At 55.2% G+C, this 24,295-nt stretch overlaps 2 protein-coding genes across 3 annotated transcripts; both read left to right on the forward strand.

Annotated features, from left to right (window-relative positions):
• Positions 1-1,358: 1,358 nt before the first annotated feature.
• Positions 1,359-7,609, forward strand: REEP2 (receptor accessory protein 2). 2 transcript variants are annotated; one of them, XM_036849244.1, is made up of 8 exons: positions 1,359-1,527; positions 3,480-3,552; positions 3,841-3,917; positions 5,103-5,223; positions 5,445-5,558; positions 5,914-6,061; positions 6,159-6,289; positions 6,375-7,609. In XM_036849244.1, exons 1-8 carry the CDS (start codon positions 1,496-1,498, stop codon positions 6,441-6,443), a joined length of 765 nt encoding a protein of 254 aa, XP_036705139.1. In that variant the 5' UTR covers positions 1,359-1,495; the 3' UTR covers positions 6,444-7,609. The 2 variants fall into 2 exon arrangements, with proteins under 2 accessions (XP_036705139.1, XP_036705140.1); XM_036849245.1 differs by having other exon boundaries at positions 1,496-1,527; positions 5,920-6,061.
• Positions 7,610-19,717: 12,108 nt separating this feature from the next.
• On the forward strand, positions 19,718-23,758 carry EGR1 (early growth response 1). Its single transcript, XM_036848020.1, is given in 3 exon segments — positions 19,718-20,505; positions 21,217-21,909; positions 21,912-23,758. Coding segments are annotated over 3 exon segments (1,617 nt in total). The 5' UTR covers positions 19,718-20,204; the 3' UTR covers positions 22,535-23,758.
• Positions 23,759-24,295: the final 537 nt, after the last annotated feature.

Raw genomic sequence — 24,295 nt, forward strand, 5'->3', positions numbered from 1 at the left:
AAGCAAGGTTTTGGGCAATCAGTGACAAAAGTTCATCAAAACAAGAGGCCTGGCTGTCCACGTATGAAATTAAAGTGGCTTGAAGGGTGAGGACAGACTACGTTCCAATTAGAAAAGGCCTTTTGTAGAGGAAGTTGTAAAGAATAGCAAGAGGGGTCATCAGAAGCTGCTTCTCTGGATCCTGTTGGAAAAACATTTTCCAAAGTGTTTCAGCCTGGAAATACAATTATCCGGGTGGAAATAGACCATTGTGTGGTTCAAGGATACTGAGCTTGAATAGGACTATAAATGAAATACAGAGTTCTGAGCATGTCCTTTCAGCCTGGATGGGCACGGGTTGATGCTATGGTCATCAGAGGATTACACCTCTACATAAAGAATGCAGAAGCTTTGAAATGGGACAGGAAAGGAAAGCAGTGGGGGAAGGGGGGTTGCAGAGGTTGCTGGAGCTTTGTTGCTTTGGTGAAAATCAGGAGGCAGGCTAGCCTACATTCTGGATATAAATGTCTTCAGAAATAGGGCATCCACTGCCGCCAGTGCTTGCTGATGGGGATGGAATTGGAGCCCCTGGATTCATCTCCTACCTGGACCCCAGGCCTCTCTACCAGCCTCTGTTGACCAGGAGGCACTCCCCTGCCCCAGGGTATCCACCTTGAGAGCACAGGGCTCAGTTCCCTTACAAAACTGAAAAAGCAGATCAGACTGGGAACAGGGTTAGGTCCTTTTCCAACTGGAGTGATTGGTGATGGTGGGGTGGACAGATGCCCCTCTACCTTTGACTTCAGGACTTCCTGGGTGGGTGTCTTGACGGCCTGTGATGGGGGAGGAGGGTTTGATAGCAGTTGGGAGAAGTAGCCCATTTAGTAGACTTCCTGAGTTCCTATCTTAGCAGCATGACTTTGTGGTTCTGTGACCCTTGGCAAGTTATTGAACCTCCCTAAAGCTTCCCATTTTCTTATCTTCAAAATGAGAATAACTATAACCTCTGCCTTATAGGATGGTCACTGAAATAATGCATGTGGAGCTCTTAGCACAGGGCCTGGCACACAGTAAGCACTCAATAAGTCATAGCTATTATTCCTCGTGGGATGTTCTTTCAGACTGTTGTGGGCAGGGCAGGAGGAGGGCTAGGATGTCAGGATGGAACCATGAAGGCCTCTGAAGACCTCAACCCAGGGCTTGGAACCCAAGAAAAGTGAACAAGCGATTAGAAGAAGGCAGGTCAAAGGCGCATGCCCGGCGACAGCAGGTGCAGGGGGCGCGCCGCCGCCGCCGCCGCAGCCTCCCCTTTAAGAGCCGCCGCCGCCCACGGCCCGCCGCTGCGGCAAGGACCTCCCCTTTAACGGCGGCGGCTCGGCGCTCCGCTGCCCCCGCGGCGGCTGCTGCTGCGGGTGCTGCTGCTAGTGCGGCTCCTGCTGCCGCCGCCGCTTGACCTCCAGCAGCTCCATCCTCGGCCCGGGCCGGGTTCCCGCCCTGCGCCCCGCCCGGCCCCGCCATGGTGTCCTGGATCATCTCTCGCCTGGTGGTGTGAGTGCGGCGGCGGCGGCGGGGCGCGGCCGGTTGGGAGGGGGATGGGGGCTAGGGATGGGAGGTGAGGGGTATTGAAGCCCGGGATGGACCACTCCGTGGCTTCATACAGCAGAGTCACCTAAAGGCACATCGTCCCTATTTGGGGTCCCCAGAGACGTGGAGGTGTGGGACCTGGAGGAGGGGGAACTGTTAGAGGAGCATGGCAGGCCTGACTTCCCACCCCTTTAATTTTTAATTTCCCTGTTTCTTCGCCCTCCCTCACCCCAGGGGCTGGGCAGCACGGCTTGATTTATCAGGGGAGGCGGCTTGTCCCCTCCCCCACGTCGCAGATCTGACTGGAGGAGCTCCTCAAACCTGGGCCCTCATCTCCCTTGGGGAGAGGGCTAATGGAAGAGCCCGGGGAGCAAGGCAGGGCCTCCTCATTCCATAGCTTAGGGCTGTGGCAGCCTTGGCCTCCCCAAAGGGGCGGGTTTCTCCTGCCTCTTCCACTGACTGTCAGGAGACTGGGGGGTGAGGGCACATGCTCTGAAGACCCCCCAGGGAGGACGGGCTATGGGAAGCAGAGATGCTTGGAGGACAAAGTGTGGGAGGTAACTGGGAGAGGATGTGTGTGGCCAGCCTGGGATTGTGAAAGCCGTGGAGGGGAGGGTGTTAGGTGGCCTTCATTTCAGGCTGCCAGCTACGTCCCTCCCACCTCCCCCAGGCTGCAGGAGGGTACCCTCTCCCACAACCGGGGACTTTGTCCTTGAGGATCCTGCCCCCCACCCCATCTCCAAAGGCCATTTCTCAGAAATGTCCTGCCTCAGTGAGGCAAGTCCATGGGGGAACAGGCAGTACCACACATTGTCAAGGGGCTGGGCCTGGCAGGGGCTCCACATGGGCCTCAGCCAACCCTTGCCGCAGCTCAGGTCCCTGACCCTAAGCCTCTACCCAGGGGGACTGACACCCCAGAATCCCCTCCCTGCTGTCATGTGCTTGTGTTCTGGCTTTCTCTAGACCCACCAGAGTCTCCCTCCTGCCTCTCCCCCATCCCACCCCAGAGGGAATCCAGGGGCCTCAGACCTCCCTGTGACCTTCCGAGTGTCTGCTGCTCTCTTGTGTGAATGAGCTCCCTGAGCGGCATCGGTCCTCTCCTTCCCTCACCTGTGTCCTGTATGTGATCTCTGATGGGATCAGCACCGGACTCCACTCTAGCCAGGACCTCCAGCCCAGCACACTACCCTGAGCCTATTCCCAAAAGTGTTTACATGGGGGAATAAACCTCTCTGCCCCTCTCAGGGCCTCCTGCCCCTGTGCCCTCTGCTCCCCAGGCCCCCAGGGCTACAGTGGTACCTCTGACTGCCAGGTAGAGTGCCCTGTTAGGTGGCCCTACCCAGCTTGGCTCTGCGACAGGGAGGTAGAGGGTAAGGGCAGATGGGTATGAATGGGAGTGGTGTCAAGAAGGAAGACAACCCTGTGGCAGTGACCAGACCCCCACCCCTGATATGCTTATGCACAAACAAGGATCAGGGCTGAAGAGGCCACATCAGACCCTCTGGCCTCTGGGTCTTTCTGTGCCTCAGGGGCTGGAGAAAAACTGAACAATAAAGGGTTACAGGGGAATTCCCTGGCGTCCAGTGGTTAGGGCTCGGTGCCCTCACTGCCGAGGGCCCAGGTTTGATCTCTGGTCGGGGAACTAAGATCCCACACGCTGTGCGGCACAGCCAAAAAAAAAAGGGGGGGGTGTTATGAGGCATCACCCTAGCTGGCTGGGGCTTCCATGCTTGTGTATCACCTCAGGCTTGCCTGCTTTGACCTAAACCCCTGACCTGAGTTCATCTGTCCAGCTGATGTGGCACTCTGGAGTTCTGTCCATTCTCCCCTTACCTACCCAAGGACTGAAGCAGAGCTGGGAGGGAGAGGCTACTGCTCTTGGCCGAGGGGCCCAGTAACCATGCCTGCCTCCCTAGGCTCATCTTTGGCACCCTGTACCCAGCCTATTCTTCCTACAAGGCCGTGAAGACAAAAAACGTGAAGGAATATGTGAGTGTATGACCCTTTATCTCACACCCAACCCATGTGGCAGAGATCAGGGAGGACACTGGGTCACATGACAGGTGGGGGTGACTTTGTACTAATGCTGTCAGCACTAATGAGACCTGGTTCAGGGGAGGTTCCTGTGTGTTCCTTTCCTCCAGGCCTGGTGTGATACGCAGGCAAAGTTGAGGTCCTGAGTGTCCCCCACAGCACCTCCAGCATGGTTGGCAGGCAAAGGTGGGGTCCTGGGTGTTTCCCCAAGGCCCCAGCCAACACCACCCTCTGTACCTTCAGGTGAAATGGATGATGTACTGGATCGTCTTTGCCTTCTTCACCACTGCCGAGACACTCACAGATATCGTGCTCTCCTGGTGAGATCTAGCATCCCCTCCCTGCATCTCAGGGGCCAGGGCCTCTGACTTTTTCTACACAGCCAGTCAAACAGAAGACTGAGACCCAGGGTGGAATCCCCCAACAGTTCCACGGGGTCCTGGGTGTCCCCTCCCCCCAATCCCCATTCCGGCCTGGCTTGATCAGCAGAATGAGAACAGACATAACCCTCACATTTCTTTCTGGTGGTAGCCAAATCACCACAATAGAATTCAGGAAACCTGCTTCTGCCAGACTTGCCGTGACCTTGACAGGTCACAGTTTCCTAGGCCTCGGTTTCCCTATTTGTAAAATAGGCGTATGAGTCAGTCTTATAAACATTGGATGCTTGTATTTCAAAGGCTTTTTCTAGGCACTACTAGACTATGTATATGTCCTTTGAGGACACGGAATGCCCTAATCATCTGTATATTCACAGCAGGCGCTCAAAAATGTTTACTGAATGAGCAAATGCCTCTTGGAAGAGAGGACTAACATAGCACGGTACACTGGAAGTCAAAAGAAAAGAGTTTTACAGAGAGGTAGAGGACAAAACATCCTTGCATTTGTAGATTTCAAGGGCCTATGGCCTTTGAGAAAAACAGTTTTAGAAGAGAAAGTTGAATGGGGTCAAATTAGGAAAGAGTAATGGGTTAAAAATTGAGAACAGTGAGTGTAGGTGCCTCTTGACACAAGCAAAGGAGGGAGCTTTGATGAGGAGGGAGGAGACCTGAAGGAGTGTGTGGCCTGGGAAAGAGCCTTGGGGAATGGAGAACGATCCTTAAAAGCAGGGGCCATGCCATGGCATCAAGGGGTGGATCCAGAGCACAGCTGGAGAAGCCCGGCTTCTTCATGGGAAGAAGGGCAGGAAGAGAATGGGGTGAGGACCCAAGAGTGCACCTGGAAGTTTAGGGATCTCGCCGTGGTGTTGACCCCAGGACAGAGGAATGGGTAGTCTTCTGTCAGAAGAGGGTGAGGAGAGCCACCGCTGCGGGGAATTCCTGCGGGATCACCTCTCACCTTCCCACTTGGAGTCTCAGTTGAGCCTCCCCTTGACCAGTCTCCTGAGCCACATGGGGACCTCAGTGCACTAAGGGGTGGGGGGCCAGCCAGGGTCATGCAGAGGGTCGGCGCATCTCCTGACTCCCTGCCCCAGGCTCCGCCGCTTGCCTCTCTCCACCCAACAGGTTTCCATTCTACTTTGAGCTCAAGATTGCCTTTGTGATATGGCTGCTGTCCCCTTATACCAAAGGCTCCAGCGTGCTCTACCGCAAGTTCGTGCACCCAACACTGTCCAACAAGGAGAAGGTCTGTTGGGACGAGGGAAGCTCTCTTCCCACCTGCCCCAGGTCAAGGCAGCCCAGTGCCTGTAACCACGTGCATTCGTGGCTCTCCCTATGGGTGATCTGGCAGGGCCCTGGCCTCCTGGGGCAAGCAGTGCCTTTGTCCAGGTGTGAACAAGGGCAGGGCAGGGCCTGGCCAGCAGGGCCCACCCCTCACCTCTTCCTGCTTCCCCTCCGACCCCTCAGGAGATCGACGAGTACATCACACAGGCCCGAGACAAGAGCTATGAGACCATGATGAGGGTGGGCAAGAGGGGTCTGAACCTGGCCGCTAATGCCGCGGTCACGGCTGCTGCCAAGGTGAGATGGGGGCAGACCCAGCTCCCAGGGCCCCACTTTGCTCATCTCGTCCCCCTGGCCAAGCCCCTTTGCATCCACCAGGTCCTCAGGTCTGTGAAGGTTTGGGGTCTTGTGCAGCTTAGGGTTCCAGTCCTGCCTCTAACACCCTCCAGCTAAGGAACTTCCACTCAACGGGCCAGTTTCCTCATCTGTCCAAAGGGAAAGCGTGGCCCCAGCCTGTCAGTGCTGCCATAGGACGGGGTGAGGACACTGCGGGGAGAGCACTGAGCCCAGTGGCTGCCCAGTGCCCCACGGTGACCTCTATCTCCACCCCGCCCCTTCCTCCGGCTCTCCCGGTGCGTGGTGGTGACCCTAGGGCCAGGGGGTGCTGTCAGAGAAGCTCCGAAGCTTCAGCATGCAGGACCTGACCCTGATCCGGGACGAGGATGCGCTGCCCCTGCAGGGACCCGACGGCCGCCTCAGACCCAGCCCTGGCAGCCTCCTGGACACCATTGAGGACTTAGGTACAGGCCAGGCCCAGGGCTGGGCGTGGGGCACAAGGGCAAGGAGGCCAGGTGGGAGAAAGGCCAGACCGCTGTTCTCCTTTCCTCCCCGAACCAGGAGATGACCCTGCCATGAGTTTAAGGTCAGGCACGAACCAGGCAGATCCCCGGACAGAGATCTCTGAGGATGACACGGGAGACAAGGCCCCTAAGAGGGCCAAATCCATCAAGAAAGTGCCCAAAGCTGAGGTGAGAGCTGGGCCAGAGCTTGGGGAAATGGCGAGGGGTTGTGACTCCAGGCTGAGCCCTCTGTCTTCCTGTCTCCTTCCCACAGCCACTGGCTTCCAAGACGCTGAAGACCCGGCCCAAGAAGAAGATCTCCGCGGGGGGTGACTCCGCTTGAGGCCCCGGCACGCACTCCCTGCCCCAGGCTGCAGAGCCCCAGCTCCACACTGTGCCAGCAGCCCTCATTCTCAGGCCCTAGGGCCTCTCAGATGGCTGGTTCTGGTGCCTGCCCAGTGGCCCCTCCCCCGGAAGGGCTTGGAAAAGAGGAGGGAGGCCCTGCTGTGGGGGCTGAGGGTAGAGGCTGGACCAGGAGCTGAGGACTGAGCCACTCGAGGAGGTGTGGGCTCCTCAGAGCCTTAACGCTCTTCTCCCCGCTCCAGCCCTGCCCCCGCCCACCCAGTGCCTTGCTGAAGACCATGGCCATCCCCTTGTCTGAAGTCCTAACATGGTCCCACTGCTCTCCCTGACTCGGGGTCGGGGTCGGGGGCCAGTCACAGCCCAGAATGACCAGAGACAGGCCTGAAGGCCCTGGGAGAGAGGGAGGGAGTGGGGAAGGCCTCGGAGAACCTGGGCAGGGGCTCTGGGCCTGAAGCTGTGAATGGAGGACACGGGCTTAGTGTGCACTTAAATGACCAGGAGGGCCAGGCCAGAGCTGCAGCTGAGGGCCTTGGGTAGGGCTGTGTGCTACATGCGCCCACTGAAAAGAGCTGGGGCTCCAGGGGTGTGCGTGTGAGAGTGTACGTGTGTGTGCATCTTTCTGGGTCTAGAGCTGGGGGGTTTTGAGTAAAGGACTTTCCCTCTAGCAGTAACCTCCCCCCACCCTCAGCCCTCCCTCCTACTCTCTGAGCCTCAGAGGACCCCAGCCCATGAGAGAGTAGGGCTCCGAGGGGCCTCTCACCTCCTCCTCTGCCCTTGATCCTCTCCCCTTTGCCTCCTCCCATTCCTGCCCTGCCCTTGGACTGGGCTCCACCCCTCAGAGCCCTCAGTAGAGGCCCTTGCTGGGCTGGTTCCTTTCCTCCTCACCTGGGGGCCCATCTTCCTTCCCCCCTAGGGTCCTCGTCTTATGCCAAGCAGACTAGGCCCCATGTAAGCAGACCCCTGTCAGAGCCCAGCCTTTGCCCCACACTTTGCCCCAGCTTCTGCCGTGGCTTCAGTCAGGGCTAGGAGGAATGTATGAAGAAGAAAAAGATATTAGGAGCCAGGGGGCTCCCAAATCCATGGAAAGAGGGTGCTCAATGGACCTTTCGCACTGGATGAGCCAATAAACCAAATTCTGGCACCTCATTTATTTTGGCCTCTGTGCTTTGTTCTTGTTCTACCAGTCCACAGATGGGAAGGACTGCAAGTGAGAAGCAGGGCTCAGCTGTGGGATGGAGGGGGGAAGAGGCCAGACTGTGAACCCCAGGAGTTCTGATCTCCAAGGTAAGAGACAGGCTTGAGGTGGTTCAGTCTGGGAAGATGGTTTTGAGGTTCAAGATAGAGCCAGGGGACTGGGAGGGGCCAGGACTTATGAAGAGCGAGGGACAACCCTCGCAGGTTGTCCTGTCCCTGAGCATCTTACCCTGAGACCCCTGCGCGTTCTGGTACCTCACAGAAAATGCCAGGTGTAAGCTCTAGGGACAGAGATCGTGATGAGGCCCCCAGGGAAGAGAGAATGGGGTATGGGGGCTCCTGGTCAGAGCCAGGAGATTGGATGCCCATAGTGCCTAGAAACGGTGAGCCAGACACTGAAAGGAGGAGATAGGTGGGATGAGGGGTGAGGTGGAGATGAGGAACCAGCCCCATGGTTCATGTCTGACCCTGGGGACAGACAAGGAGGACAGGGAACCAAGGGCTGGGGCCAACGAGACATGCCCATGTGGCCTGAGGAGGGAGGGGTCGAGCCCTGAGCTGCTGGGCTGGGGTGGAGGAGAGAAGGAGGAGGGGTCTGTAGCGCATGGGGTCTGAGTTCTGGGGAGGTAGACCCAAGGTCTCCAGGGGTGGAGGGGCACAGCTGGTGGGGATGAGATCCTGAGGTATTAGCCAGGAGAAGGGAAAGGATGACAGAGGATCAGAGGCAGCGTTGGAAGAGACAAAGGAAAAGAGTAGAGAGGAAGGGAAGGAGGAGGGAGGGTGAAGGAAGCAAGAGAAATAGCGGCTCAGCCTTGCGGAAGGAAAACAGAGGAAGCAGAGCCAGGGATGGGGTAGGGAGTGTGAGTGGGGACCTAGCTCCAGGCCCTGGACCCCAAGGTTGGCAAAATGTCCCTACATCAGGCTTTCCTCTCCCTTCCCTGGCATCACAAGGGCATGTCCTTCTGCCACACTTGAGCCAGCTGGCCAAGAACCTCCTGAACTGAGGTGGCAGTGGAGGTGGGGTGTGAGATGCCCTTTTCATCTTTCCTGGATTCTTCCAGTCTATAGACCTTTGAATGGCATTCCTTTCACCATTGACCTCTGGGCAATTTGGCCCCTTTCTCTATCAGAAAGGAGAGGAAGTGTCAGGGTAGAATTCAGGGGAGAGACACCCTTGTTCTAGAAAGATCTCCAGAGAGTAAGATGCTGCAGTCTCCTGCTAGCAGCTACCATATGGCCAGGAAAGCAGGTTAGGCCTTCTCTAACCTTAATCCCATTTGCTGCATATCACACACACACACACACACACACATTCACACACACTCACACTCAGATAACACACTTCCATCCACAGTGACCAGTGGCTAAGGAGGTCACTGCCAGATTCCACATTGCCAGGCTCTCCGTGTACATCTGGGTTTCTCTGTGTCAACAGAAACATGCTCAGATTTCCAAGTTCATTGGTCCGTTGCCATGGAAACATTCAACCTCCTAGAACTAGGCACAGGGCCTGACCCCTGTGGTGCAGAGTAGGAGAGGAGAGATGGAGGGTGACAAACAGAATGGGGGGGAGGAGGCTGGGGAGACACATCTGGGTCTATGTGACCCCTTGCTGTCTCATCCCCTGGGACCACCTACCCTCTCTCCCCTCTGCCTCAATAGATCTCTCTAGGCCAGGGGAGTGGGGAAGAGAAGTCATAACAGGTGTATGGCTAGAGCTATGTGGAGAGTGCTTGATCATTGCCTGGATTCCCATTGGGCATTAAGAGAGATTAGCTTTGGAGTGGGGGCTGAGGTCTAGCCCTGTGACCCATGCCCAGACCATCTTGGGGACACTGGGCAGCCCTCCAGGCCTGAGGTCCCTGGCTAAAATGGCCTCAGGCCTGAAGCTGCTTCAGCTGGCTCCCCCTCCCTCTCTTGTGTGTGCCCCACTCCCAGAGAACCTGCTTAAAATGGGATTTCCAGGCTGTGATGTCAGAGGAAAGGTAGCCGCTGCTCCAGCCTATGCCAGCTCTTCCTTGATCAGTAGAGCTGAGCCCAGCCTTGCTCAGCCTGGAGAAAAGGGGGTTAGGTAGAGGAAGAAGGGGCTCTGGGGGCTCTGGTCCCCATACATGTGGCATTCTGGATAATAGGGAGAGACTGTTTCCAGACCAAAAGGTACTGCTGGCTTCCCCACTGCCTTAAATATCAGCCAGTACGTGATCCTCTCCCTCACAAATTCCCCCCAGTTTTTCCCTCTCTGAGCTGGGTCAGGCCTGCATGGAGGAGGAGGGCACCTTAAGTCTTAGAGCCATTTGGGTTCTGCCTGAGAGCTTGTCGCATATCTAGGCTGCAGGCAGTGATGGGTGGGAGGGATGCCTGCAAGGAGGAAAAGAGCCCACTAGATGGCGCAGCTCGCTCCCAATGTGGGATTCTCTGGCCCTTGCCGGGGACAGTCTTACCTTCAGCAGTCAGTCTGCTGAGTAGGATGCTTTATACCCCACTCCCTGGAGTTGGAGGTTCATGAAAAAAGCATCCTTGTGGGTGGATAGGACAGCTGTGGATTCTCAATCACTTCCTAACCCCAGTTTGTGTGCACAGGAGATGGTCAGACCCAGTGGGCAGGTACTCCCTTTGGGCGAGGATCGGGCACCTCCTGGGAGCAGGGAAATTGCCAAGCTGACCCTGGGAGGGCCCTACAGCCCAAGGAACCCAACCTGGGCTCTGAAATGGCATCTAGAGAGGCTGCTGGAGCTTATTTCAGGGTTAGGTCTGGAGAGGGACCCAAGAGGTGGCAAGGGGTAGGGAATTTGGGAGGGACGGGTTGGGCGGGAGAGGAACGCTAACCTAGCTTCAGGATTCCCTGGATATGATCTCCTTGATGGCCACAGTGGCAGTCTCAGGCCTACCCCCAGGTGTCCCTATCCCCTGCCCCTTCCCTTATTTTCATCTCGGGTACTGTAGGGCTGAAAAAGGAGACAAAGACCCTAATCTCCAAAACCCTGGAATCCCAAAGTACATTCCAGCAGCCAGGGCCGAGACTCCTCAATGACCTACCTTTGCTGACCTCTTTCCCAAACTGACCCCACCAGCCCTGAATACCTAATGTATTACCCTCTCCTTTTGTCCCAGCCAGATGAGTGATCAATAAATAATGCTGCTTGAAAACATTAATGGCAAGTTTTACACCAGCATCCCTTAGCTGTGCCTGTCATTGGGGAACTCACTAGAGAGCTGACAGAGAAATGCATGGCCCCCCAGAGAGCTCTCTCCTTTTCCTGTCAAGAGAAGGTCTTTCTTTGCCAAGATTTCGACCTGTTCCTATGTCAGCCAGATCATGATTCATTGCCATTTGGTTAGAAGAGGACGGGTCCCCCAGAGACCAACTCAGCCAGCCTCCCAGGAAAGGATGGAGTAAGTTAAACCAAGCAGAGACCCTTCTTGATTCCTTTGTCTCCTCTGATGCAATTGAGATCCCATTTCCTCTCTTCTATGTCCATCTTGGACCTGCCAGGTCCAGCTTTCTGAGTGGCGACTTAGAAGGAGATCTGAGGCTTCCCTCCTCCCCCTGCCTCACCTATTAGAGCCTGAGCAGAAGGGACTCACATGCTCCCAGACTTCTCTGGCCCAGTCATTCTCATCTGGCTCTGTTCTCCCCTGGAAAGAAGAGGACGAGGAGGAGATGGGAGCTCTTGGCCCTCTTGAGCCCACCTGGTGGCTCCCGGGGCCAGCGTCCTCCTTTGGGGAAGCCAGGCCCACTCAAATCTTTGAACACGCAGTGCCTTCTGCCAAGCACTCTTGGTCTCCTGCTTCACTTGGTCAGCTCCTGCATGTGCTTCAATTCTCAGCTTAGATGTGACACCCGCACCCAGTCCAGGCCCTGTGGCCTTCTGTTCTCGTCCCTGACAGCATACATCACCCTGTTTGGTCATTGCCTGTTTCCCCACTGGACTGAAAGCCAGGGCATAGGTGATGGGTCTACCTGGTCCACCAGCATCTAGGACAGGGCCTGGCACATTATAAGAACTCAGCACATTTTTCTGGAATGTTCGAATGATATCCATGCAGCATTCTTCTGCTCCTGGAAAAACACCAACCTTCCAACCTCAGCATCTCTCTGCTGAGCTGTTTGCCTGCACCTGAGGATGGGTGTCTGCGTTAAACAGTGGCTGCCCAGATCACCTACCCTCGCCTGGACTCCCCCCCTGCATGTGCTCATGCTCACTTGCTCTGCTTTTCTCTCCGTCACACACACAGATGGGAGTCAGCTTTCCAGCCACATTCAGTTCTCACTTTAATTCAAAAGCTAAATTGGGAAGAAGAGCAGCTTCACACTCCCGATTTAGCCTGGGAGAGAAAAAGGGAGACAGCCTGGATGTTGCCAGGGAAAGGAGAAAGTCTGGGTCTGGGGTGGGTAGTGGTGGCAAAAGTACCCAGAGCCCAAGAGAAGACCGTGAGACCCCTGCCACCCAGCTCCTAAAAATAAACCATCCAGAGCTATGACCCCAGAGTGACCCCTGTAAAGCCTCTTTCTAATACCAGTGCAGCCATTCTGGGCATTACCCCAGTCTAGCGGTGGGATTAGAGGAGGTAGAAGAGACTTGAGTTATGGAAACTATCCAAAGAGGGAGATGCTGCTGCTTTGGTCACTGGTAGTAGGAAACCAGAAAATCCTTCTTAAATCTAACTTTAACCCCTCTGGTAACTGCTGAGATGAGATGAATGATGAATAGAAACAGAATCCATAAACAGATACTTGCTCACTAATAATCATTATTCACAATAGTCAAAAGGTAGAAACAACCCCAATGTCCATCAACAGATGAGAGGATAAACAAAACAAAATGTGGTACATACATACGATGGAATATTATTCAGCCTTGGAAAGAAATGAAAATTCCGATGCATGCTACAATATGGATGAACCTTGAAAACATTATGCTAAGCCAGGCATAAAAGGACAAATATCATGGGCAAATATCTTCACTTACATGAGGTACCTAGAATAGGCAATTTAGAGAGACAAAAACTATAACAGAGGTTACCAGGGGCCAGAAGGGAGGGAACAGGATGGGGAATTACTGTTTCATGGGTACAGAGTTTCTGTTTGGGATGATAAAAAAAAGTTCTGCATATAGATACTGGTGATGGTTGCACAACATTTCAAATGTACTTAATGCCACTGAATAGGACACTTAAAATGGTTAAAGTGGTAAATTTTATGTTATGTATTTTACTACTGCAATATATCTTTGAAAAAAACGAGTCCAATGTCAGCCTAAAGACATCGTCATCCTGCCATGATGGCTCTCTCTGTGGCTTGACAGAGGGAAACTGGGTCCTTTCAGTTCCAAAGATCCCCTCCCTTTGCTGATAGGAACAGAAGTGCAGCCTCTGCCCAAGTGAAGCTCTTCTCCCTGGTTCTGGGTGCCAGCTTCCTCTTCAGTCACTCATTTTGACTTTGCCCTAAAACAGCGTTCCCCATAATATGGGTAGACCAGATAGGGTGATGATTAGAGAAGAAAAAGAGAGGACTCTTCCATCCAGCCTCTCTAACTATCTTATTGCCTCCGTACCATGGGAAATGGATGCACTTGGGCTGAGATGCCTGATCAGTAAATTTGGATGTCAGTTTTTCTTGGCTCTCTGCCTCTGACTGGGAGGCCCCTGAGAGAGTCTCTGTGATAAGCTCGTGCTGATTGCACCCAGACCTCACCCTCCTCTCCTGGATGATTGCATGGTTTCCTGGCTGGTCTCACCACCATTCCTCCCTCACCCAGCCTCCTGGAATTATTTTAAAATGGTGAGTCGGCTCTCTGACTGACTGGGAACCACGTCAGTGGGTGGGAGCTGGATTAGGGGCTCCCACAGTCACTGTGCTTCCCCCATGATAGCACATATCACACTGTTAAAATTGCTTGTTTACTTGTCTGTCTCCCTTACTGGGCTATGACCTGCAAAAAAGGGAGAACCCTCCTTACTTCTCCTTATATCTTTAATGCCTAGAGTGGAGCAGATGTGTGATAAGTAATCGTTGAATGAATGAATTGAAATGATGTGTTCATGTGTCTACCTCCCCTATTCGATTTGACTCAAGAACCCCGGTAAGATGAAAGCTTTGTCTGATTCATTCTGGGGACCCAGAAAACAGTTCTTGGGATAAGCTGGGATTCAGCTAGAGGGTTCTAGACTGTCTGGATTGGAATCCTGGCTCTACCACTGCCGGGCTCTCTGACCTTGAGCAAGTCGCCTGCCCTCTCTGAACCTGTTTCCTCTTCAGTGAAATGGGGATGAGAATGGAACCTACTTCATAGGCATTGTGAGGACAAATGCCTGTCAAGTGTTAGCACGGAGCTGTCACATCGTAAATGTGTCTTGGGGGTGGGTGGGGATAGAGAAATGCATCTAGAGATTAAGGAAAATCAGAGGAAATGAGCACCACCACTGATTGCAGCATCCTGGTGTTTAGAGGGAGGGGACGGTGAGGCAAGTACCAGAGTGGGGTAACCCCAGGGGCTACTTGTCCCCCTTCCTGCCCTCCCCCCAGGTCTGCAGAGTCCAGCTTCACCCACCACGAAGCTGAGCAGCCCTGGCGCTGGGTGGTGGTGAGGGGCCAGAAATAACTGCCGTTGCTATTCCTGCCTTTCTGGGCTTGGATGGGAACGCTGCCTTTCTAATCTAAAGGCTGCTCTAGACTTCCTGCACATCAGTGGGCTCTATGTAACACTCCCCCTCCCTCTGCCTGCCCAACGAGCTCCAGAGATTTCTGCAGCCAGCTTTGCTGCACACTCAGCTGGGGGTGGGGGGAGCAAGGAAGCCACCGCAGGATGGATTGTCCTCTAAGCCCAGGATTTTGCTGGCCCTGAGCCTGGGAGAGGGGCCACTCAGCACAGGGCTGATGTCCAGGGACAGCAGCCTCTTTCTGCATCTGCAGGATACTCTGGGGCAGAGAGGACCAGGAGAGCAGGCCTAAACGATAAAGGTCGTCTATCTTGACCCACTCCCTCTTCCCTTAATGGCCCCTCTGTGCCACCTCCGTGACTTCCACTTCAGGCCTTACCTAACTTTGTCCAGCACATGACCCCTCAGGCAGACTCTGAGGACAGCAGCCCAGACCCCAACTCTCGCAGGCAGACCCCCACCTGGGCCAATCCTCCATGGGCTCTTCCCTGCAGCCCTGGATGCCATCTGGAGGGTGCATGCCAAGCACCTCTTCAGAGCCCAGTGGACCCCCCTCTTCCTCAGGCCTCAGCATCACTCTGCATGGGCCTGTCTCAGAACTTGCCCTTCTCCACCTATCCTAGGGCTCAGGGTCTCCTCTGGCACCTGGTTTCCTGTCTGTAATTGGAGGAGATGAGATGGTTTCACACCACAACACTCTGGGATGATTATCTCTCATTTCCCCCCTTCCTCCATGTCTCCACTTCTCCCCACCCTCTCAGTGCACCCTCTGTCCCACCCCATACCTGGCCCCTTCAGGTTTCTTCTCTCTGCACCCAAAGACCCTCCCTGGGGTGGGAGCAGAGCTACCCCCAGGCCCATTGAAGGCCAGGCCCTCCACATTTCCAGCGGAGCCGATCAGCCATCGGAAAGTGTGACAGGCAGACAGAGCCAAAGCAACAGTCACTTCCTGAGCCCTGGGATGGCCACAGTGGTGGCAAACCACGATCTGAGCAGCACATGTGAGTGCTGACGTAGCCTGGGGCTGGGGAGGAGGAAGCGGCAATGGAAAAAGGGGCTTATTTTCCTCCGAGAGCTGCAGCCTGCTCAGCCCTGGGTCAGGCATGATGGTTCCCACTGGCTTTCTCCTGCAGCCTCAGCTGCCCTGGACAAGCTCAGTTCTGCTCTCACCTCTGCCTCCTCCTCTTCTCTGGTTTGCAAGGAAGGTCTGAGCACAGATAGCAGCTCAGACCTGAAGACCCTCTGAGGGCCTCTCACGTTTTCCAGGATTTTTCGCATCAGTCATCCAGCAGGCAAGGTCTGAGAGTCCCAGACTCATCCCTGAGCCCCCCTGAGGCCCCCGCTGACAACCCGGGCCAGGGTGCTCAGGGCCTTCCTTCTCCCAACCTGGTTTCCTTTAGGCCCCAGACTTTTGTCCCATCTGGGTTGTTGGTCACAAGTTGTGGTGCTCACAACCCTCCTTGGTGGGGCCAATTCTTTTCACCATGTCTCCTCCCTCTCTGTCCCCCCCAGTCACAGCAAACAAAAGTGTGCCATTGGCCAAAAGACAGACCAGAGGAGAATGGGATAACACAGATGTTCCCAGCCCCACTGCTGAGAAGGCAGACCAGCAGTATAACCCTGTCCAGGAGGAGGGCTTTCCGCTGGGCTTCTTTTCTCACTCATGCCCCTTCATAGCGAGCCGAAGGTGGGCAGTGTGTAGGGGCTCTGAGCCAGCTGGTTGTCACTGTTTCTGGGTGGAAGCTGCCTTCCAGGGGCATATACCGTGGAGTCAAGACAGAGTTGAAAAGGCCACCTCCTCCTTAGCACTGCGTCTGATACACGCAATGGCCAATAACCTCTTTTTAAGAGAATGAATGTTTTATTCAACTGTATCTCCTCCTACTTCCCAAAGGAACCCTTTCTACTCCAGCGCATTTTTTCTAGACAGACACACATGGACTCTCCTGGCCAACCCACCCCAACCCCCGGCCTGAAATTGCCTCTCATTTCCTCACCACAAAGTTTGTCCCTCATCATGTTCTTTCTCCTCCAAAATATCATCCTTGTCCTTTTCCCAGCCCCCTATCCTCTATGTTCTGTAGTGTAACTGACTTTTGGTGGCTAACAGGGCTGCTGCCTATTCTTAATTCTCTTGTAACGTGGAATCCAGGCTCCCTTCTACCCAACTGTAAGCTTCTCAGTGGCAGGGGCCTATGCCTTAGGCCTTATTCCCGGGCCTTGCCCACAGAAAGTCCTCAAAAAAGTTTTTTGTTGTTGTGGATAATGGGTGTATTAATCAGAACCTGCTGGGTTGTAACAGAAACTGAAATAAGTTTTATTAAATAAAAAAGGAATACACTGACCTGTGTAACTAAAAGGCCCAGGCTCTATCCAGAGACTTACTCTCTATGTGTGAATCTATTTTCTAATTTCCTCTGCACTGGCTTCATTCTCAGGTAAGCTCTCCAGTCCTGATGGCAAGATGGCTTCCAGGCTTACATTCCATTGGCTTATTACCACCTGGGTAAGAGAATTCCCCTTGTTCAAGAGTTCCAGAAAAAGTCCAAGAAGAGATTCTCATTAGCCTGGTTTGGGTCATGTGCCCATCCTGACTCAGTGGCTATGCCTAGGGAGATGGAATGCTCCTGGACTGCTGGATGGAAGCATCCTAGATGGATGGCCAGGCAAGGGTGACATACCCTCTCCTAGAACTAGGATGGGGTTCTCTTCCCTCAACCACATGGATTGGGGTGGTTCTCCAGAGGAAATAGCTGGCAGGGAGCACTTAGGAAAAGAGGGGTTGGACATGCAAAGCAGAAGATGTAGATTGTTAGGATTTCGAGTGCCCAGCTTCAGTGAGGACCTGAAGATACCGTAGGTCAGCTTACACTTAGAATCATAGGGGAACCGGTTTTGCCCTGGCTGGGGGAGGAAGATGTGCTCTTGGAGTCTGGGCAGCTCCTGAGAGACAGAAGAAGGATCCTTGGACAAAGTGCCTGCTTAGTTCTGGCCCTCAGGAGCTCAGGAAGATTGTGATTCAGTTAGCCTAGGGTAAAACCTTTCTTTTTCAGAGCTCTACAGTGATTCTGCTGCACAGTCAAGGTTGAAATAATTCTGCTCTAGGAAATAATGTTCTACTGCAGCAAGGAGGATTCAGATTAGCTCTTCAGGACAATGTCCCCTGTGTTAGAATTGGAATGTTTCTCCTTCTCTGTACAACTTTTCAGAAAAGGGTCACTGGGGTTTGCTTGGAGGCTGAGGATGGGTGGGTGAGCTGTGGGTGACCCTGTGGGGGTCATAAATAACAATAGCCACTGTTTACTGAATGCCAACAGCAAGGCAGGCACTGTGCTTTAGGACTTCACAGACGGCAGTCCATGCAAGCTTCAGTCTGCACAACAATCCTTCCATGTGGGCATCATTAACATTAGCTCTATTTTACAGCTGAAGAAAGATACAAAAATCCTGGCCAAGGTATCCCACCAGGAAGTAGCAAAATGGGCATTCAGACACAAGACATCTGACCCTGACTGGCCTGGCCTTTCTGCCCAGAAGGAGGCCTCAGAGAGGTGCCTCACTCTTGCTCCTAATGGACAGCTCGGTAGGCGGTGGGAGTGGACACCCACCAGGCCCTAGCATTTGGGATGGGGAGTTCAGACCTAGAGCACAGAGACGAGGGAGCCCTGGTTCACTGCCGGATTCCTTAAGCCGATTTTTATAAGAAAGTGTGTGTGTGTGTGTGTGTGTGTGTGTGTAAGAAAGTGTGTGTGTGTGTGTGTGTGTGTGTGTGTGTGTAGGATTCAGAGGGATGAAGCCCAAGATAGCTACGCCCCCTCCCCCAATTTAAACCCTCCGACACCTACTTCCTGAGGCTGTTTAGGTTCAAGCAGACCCTAACCCGCCCCCTTCCCTCCCAGTGTCGTCAGCAAGCTCCTTCCACACACACACTTTCTGCTTTCTTTTTAAATTCAGAAAAACACCACCTCCCCTGGATTCAGAGCTAGAGCAGAAGCCTTCCCCTACCGGAATCCCAGTTCTCTTTGGGTTGCGCACTTGATTGTGGGAGGAGGGGCGGGGACGGGACGGGGAGGGCTTCCTCGTTTGCGTCCCGCTCCCGGAAGACCTGCGGGAACCATTCCAGTCTACTCCCCTCTCCTCCTACCCTCGCCCTTGGCCTGGCTCGAGGAGGGGAGTGTTATCCCGCCCGGGATTTGGGCGCCTCGGCTGTGGCGGCTCCCCAGGGACTGCAGGGGGAGCCCAGGATGCGGCGCCTGCTCAGTTCGCGCTCACTGCGTCTAAGGCTCCCCCAGCCTGGCGCAGCGCCCAGCACAGAAGCCGGGAGGGGGAGCAAGACGGCGGCGGAAGAGCCCACTCGGCCAGGGGCCGGGGGAACCGAGCTGGAGGGGCCTCCAGAGGGCAGCACCAACCCGCTAAGCAGGTCCTCTCTTCGAGCCAGCCTGGGGTCCCCAGAGAGTCCACAGGGAAGCCTCCTTTTCAGATTCTCACACTTCCCCCCCCCCCACCTCCACCTGTTCTGGATAAAGGTGGGACAGTCTCCCACCAACACAGGGACCACCAGCTCCTGGTGGGAACAGAACTCAGGTCTCTCCAGAGGCAATCAGCTTACCTCGTCCAACCACCCAAACGTGGGCTCTTCCCCAGAGGGACCAGAGAACAGCCTTTTGGTTCGGGTGGCGCAGAGGGATCCCCAGGCTCCAACAGCCCCACCCCATTGGCACATGAGGGAGAAGCAGATGGCCCACCGTACCGCACAGGAAGGAACCCAGGAACCATTTGGCTGTTATTTCCTAGCCTCAGTTTCCCCCGTGACACTTGGAAAGGCACCATGCCATTGGTCGAGGCCTGGGGTCAGGGCCCCGCCTCTCCTGGGCGGCCTCTGCCCTGGCCAGCCCAGCAGCTCCTCCCCTTCGCTCCCGCCCGGCTCCCACGGTCCCAGAGGTGGGCGGGCGAGCCCTGGATCACGGTGGCAGAGCCCAGGTCCTAGTCGCCCTCGCCCCCGCCCAGGGCCCGGGCTTTCCCAGCCCAGTCCCCGCCGGGAGCCGCGAAGCGCATAGAGCTACGCGCCTGGAACCCTCCCTGCCTGGGCGTCCCCGGCTCTTGCGCGCGCGTAGGGCTCCCAGCTCGGAACCAGGGAGGAGGGAGGGAGCCAGGGAACAGCAAGCAGCGACCCGGAAACGCCATATAAGGAGCAGGAAGGATCCCCCGCCGGAACAACCCTTATATGGGCAGCGCCTTATTTGGAGCGCCCAGATATGGTCCGGCTGTTTCCGGCTCCGGGAGGAGGGAAGAAGGTGGAGGGAAGGGGCGGGGGCAACGCCGGGAACTACGGAGCAGCTTCGGTCCGGGAGTCCTCAGCTGTGGCTTGAGCGCTAAGCTTCCTCGAGGCCTGGGCACCCAGGGTGTGGGAGCCGGCGTCAGGCCCAGGGTGCGGGATGGCAGTGCCTATGGCTCTTGGAGAGGGGGCTTCACGTCACTCCGGGTCCTCCCGGCTCATCTTGCCATATTAGGGCTTCCTGCTTCCCATTTATGGCCATGTACGTCACGAAGGAGGTGGGTCCATGTCGTTCCAGACCCTTCAAATAGAGGCGGATCCGGGGAGTCGCGAGAGATCCCAGCGCGCAGAACTCGGGGAGCCGCCGCCGCCAGCTGCCGCCGCGCCAGCTTCCGCCGCAGGACCGGCCCCTACCCCAGCCTCGGCAGCTGCGGCCGCGTCTACACCGGCCGGCGGCGAGGGCGAGCCGGCAGACCCCACCTGCGCTCTCCACAGTGTGCCCCGCGCCCCCGCATGTGACCTGGCCAGGCCCCCGAGAGGTGTCCCTCGCAGCTCCTGCCCCGGGCTGCGCCCACCCGCCCCAACACCAGCTCTCCAGCCCGCCAGTCCGGGATGGCGGCAGCCAAGGCCGAGATGCAGCTGATGTCCCCGCTGCAGATCTCCGACCCTTTTGGCTCCTTTCCTCATTCGCCCACCATGGACAACTACCCTAAGCTGGAAGAGATGATGCTGCTGAGCAATGGGGCTCCCCAGTTTCTCGGTGCCTCCGGGGCCCCGGAGGGCAGCGGCGGTAACAGCAGCAGCAGCGGGGGCGGTGGAGGTGGAGGGGGCGGCAGCAACAGCAACAGCAGCGGCGGCGCCTTCAACCCTCAGGGGGAGGCGGGCGAGCAGCCCTACGAGCACCTGACCGCAGGTAAGCTGTGGCCTACGCCGAGAGCTAGCCCCTTCGCCACCATCCTGGCGTCTGGTCCTTCCCCACGGGCTTTGCAGCGCCCCCTTCATCGCGGCAGTGCTCCTGGACTTCAGGGATGCAAGTGGGGTTTCCCTTCTATTCCTCTCATCCCCAAGGTCCTGTATTAGAGGAATGCCTGGGGACATCCCCCCACCCCCTCCTCGTCCTTAATTGTGCGCAGGGGAGCCAGCTTTTGTTTTGGATGGAGAGCTGTGGGGCTGCGGGGGTGGGGGGAGGGGGGGATGGGGAGAGGGCTTGTTTTGACGAGCAGGGCTGCGCCCCCTCCGCCTCCAGAAAGGCTAGCCTGCCGCCTGTCCCCAGGGAGGGACTGTGATCCTTGGCCAGGGATGCCCTGGCAGCCCAGGGTAGGGGTCGCGCACTAGCGGTGGCCGAGGGGGTGCTGGCGGGAATCCCTCGCCCGCGCAGACGCTGCTGCGGAACGCTGGGAGCTGCAGTGGAGGGGGATTCTCCGTATTTGCGTCAGCTGTTGTTGAAATGGGTTCTGCCTCTGGAGCGGGTCCAGGAACATTGCAATCTGCTGCTATCAATTATTAACCAGCTCAAGAGTCAATGGTAGCTGGCCCGACCTCTCGCCTGGCAGCGTGGGTCCTCCTCGCCCTCCAGTGATTGCTCTCCAGTAACCAGGTCTCCTCCCTCTCTCTTTCCTGCCAGAGTCTTTTCCTGACATCACTCTGAATAACGAGAAGGTTCTAGTGGAGACGAGTTACCCCAGCCAAACCACCCGGCTGCCCCCCATCACCTACACTGGCCGCTTCTCTCTGGAACCTGCACCCAACAGTGGCAACACCTTATGGCCTGAGCCCCTCTTCAGCCTGGTCAGCGGCCTCGTTAGCATGACCAACCCCCCAGCCACCTCATCCTCAGCATCATCTCCAGCGGCCTCCTCCTCTGCCTCCCAGAGCCCACCCCTGAGCTGCGCAGTGCAGTCCAACGACAGCAGCCCTATTTACTCAGCGGCACCCACCTTCCCCACACCTAACACCGACATCTTCCCTGAGCCACAAGGTCAGGCCTTTCCAGGCTCAGCAGGCACCGCGCTTCAGTACCCACCTCCTGCCTACCCTGCTGCCAAGGGTGGCTTCCAGGTCCCCATGATCCCTGACTATCTGTTTCCACAACAGCAGGGGGACCTGGGCTTGGGCACCCCAGACCAGAAACCCTTCCAGGGCCTGGAGAGCCGTACCCAGCAGCCTTCGCTCACTCCACTCTCTACCATCAAGGCCTTTGCCACACAGTCGGGCTCCCAGGACCTGAAGGCCCTCAACACTACCTACCAGTCCCAGCTCATCAAACCCAGCCGCATGCGCAAGTACCCCAATCGACCAGCAAGACTTCCCCCCCATGAACCCCCTACGCCTGCCCCGTGGAGTCCTGTGACCGCCGCTTCTCTCGCTCAGATGAGCTCACCCGCCACATTCGCATCCACACCGGCCAGAAGCCCTTCCAGTGCCGCATCTGCATGCGCAACTTCAGCCGCAGCGACCACCTCACCACCCACATCCGCACCCACACAGGCGAGAAGCCATTCGCCTGTGACATCTGTGGGAGAAAGTTTGCCAGGAGTGATGAACGCAAGAGGCATACCAAAATCCACTTGCGGCAGAAGGACAAAAAAGCAGACAAAAGTGTGGCCTCTGCCGCTACCTCCTCTCTCCCTTCCTACCCATCCCCAGTGGCTACCTCCTACCCATCCCCAGTCACTACCTCTTACCCATCCCCAGCCACCACCTCATACCCATCACCCGTGCCCACCTCCTACTCCTCTCCCGGCTCCTCGACCTACCCATCGCCTGTGCACAGTGGTTTCCCGTCACCCTCCGTGGCCACCACATACTCCTCCGTTCCTCCTGCTTTCCCCACCCAAGTCAGCAGCTTCCCTTCCTCAGCTGTCACCAACTCCTTCAGCGCCTCCACAGGGCTTTCGGACATGACGACCACGTTTTCTCCCAGGACAATTGAAATTTGCTAAAAGGAAAGGAAAAAGGGAGAAAATGAAACACAAGAGACTTAAAGGACGAGAGGAGGAGATGGCCGTAGGAGGGGGCTCCTCTTAGGTCAGATGGAGGTTCTCAGAGCCAAATCCTCCTTCTCTACTTGACCCCAGGGTCGCTGTGGAAGGTCTGTTGGCCAACAATTTTTTCTGTCCACTTCCCTTTCCTCCCCAGGACCTACTCCCTTTGACTTCAGCTGCCTGAAACAGCCATGTGCAAGGTCTTCACTTCTATCCAAAGAACTTGATTTGCATGGATTTTGGATATATCATTTCAGTATCATCTCCATCGTATGCCTGACCCCTTGCTCCCTTCAATGCTAGAAAATCAAGTTGGCAAAATGGGGCTTGGGCCCCTCAGAGTCCAGCCCTGCACTCTTGTACAGTGTCTGTGCCATGGATTTTGTTTTTCTTGGGGTACTCTTGATGTGAAATAATTTGCATACTCTATTGTATTATTTGGAATTAGATCCTCACTTTGGGAAAAAAAAAAAAAAAGAAAAGCCAAGCAAACCAATGGTGATCCTTTGTTTTGTGATGATGCTGTGACAATTAAGTTTGAAGCTTTTTTTGAAACAGCAATTCTCGGTATTAATCGGAGCATGTGTCAGAGTGTTGTTCTGTTAACCTTTTTGTAAATATTGCCCGACTGTACTCTCACATGTGGCAAAATATGGCTTGGTTTTTCTCCTTTTTTTGAAAGGTTTGGGGTTTTTTTTGTCCTTTTGGTTTAAAAAGTTTCACGTCTTGGTGCCTTTTGTGTGATGCGCCTTGCTGACGGCTTGACATGTGCAATTGTGAGGGATGTGCTCACCTCTAGCCTTAAGGGGGGCAAGGAGTGGTGATTTGGGGGAGGCTTTGGGAGCAAAATAAGGAAAAGGGCTGAGCTTGAGCTTCAGTTCTCCAGAATGTAAGAAAACAAAATCTAAAAATCTGAACTCTCAAAAGTCTATTTTTTTAACTGAAAATGTAAATTTATATATATATTCAGGAGTTGGAATGTTGTAGTTACCTACTGAGTAGGCGGCAATTTTTGTATGTTATGAACATGCAGTTCATTATTTTGTGGTTTTATTTTACTTTGTACTTGTGTTTGCTTAAACAAAGTGACTGTTTGGCTTATAAACACGTTGAATGCGCTTTACTGCCCATGGGATATGTGGTGTATATCCTTCAGAAAAATTAAAAGGAAAATAAAATAGCTGTGGTTGGGTGTGTTTCCTGGGCTAGGGGGAGGCCTCTGTAGTAGCCGTCTCTATCGAGGGGTTTGAGGGGCTTTTCCAGAGACAAGGATATTCCAACCAGAGACGTGCCTACTGTGTGTCGCTGGAGTGAATTCGTTGAGAATTGGGTTTGGGTCTCCTCTTCTTGATACTGGGCCCATTCCTCAGTCTGGTGGGCTTCAGGCTTATCTTGGTTAGTGAAAGCTAAAAAAGGCCAGAGGTAGAGGTGGAACATGTGTGGCCAGAGGCAGCACCATTCTAGCCCCAAATGTGTGACCAGCCCGGCCCCCATCTCCACCCAGGATTGGGAAATTCCGTGTTCTTGGGAATCCCTGCCCTATACACCTGGGGGAGATAAGGGATGGGCAGAGGGCTTTGGGAAACAGTAACAAAGCTGGGGCTGCCTCAGCCTCTCCCTCCCATCCTCCATGTCCCCAGAAGCCTGAGGGTATCGAAGAAGATTAGAAGACGCAAGGACCAGTTATCAAGCCAAGAATCCTTCCAGGAAAAAAATCTC

This window comes from Balaenoptera musculus, chromosome 3 (genome assembly GCF_009873245.2).
Source record: "Balaenoptera musculus isolate JJ_BM4_2016_0621 chromosome 3, mBalMus1.pri.v3, whole genome shotgun sequence".
In the NCBI taxonomy this organism is placed as follows: domain Eukaryota; kingdom Metazoa; phylum Chordata; class Mammalia; order Artiodactyla; family Balaenopteridae; genus Balaenoptera; species Balaenoptera musculus.

What these genes read in the sequence shown, in the direction of transcription:
- REEP2 (XM_036849244.1), top strand. Translation starts at nt 1,496, where the DNA reads ATGGTGTCCTGGATCATCTCTCGCCTGGTGGT. An exon ending in ATCATCTCTCGCCTGGTGGT is followed by an intron (nt 1,528 to 3,479) that starts GTGAGTGCGGCG and finishes CTGCCTCCCTAG; the next exon opens with GCTCATCTTTGGCACCCTGT. An exon ending in ACAGATATCGTGCTCTCCTG is followed by an intron (nt 3,918 to 5,102) that starts GTGAGATCTAGC and finishes TCCACCCAACAG; the next exon opens with GTTTCCATTCTACTTTGAGC.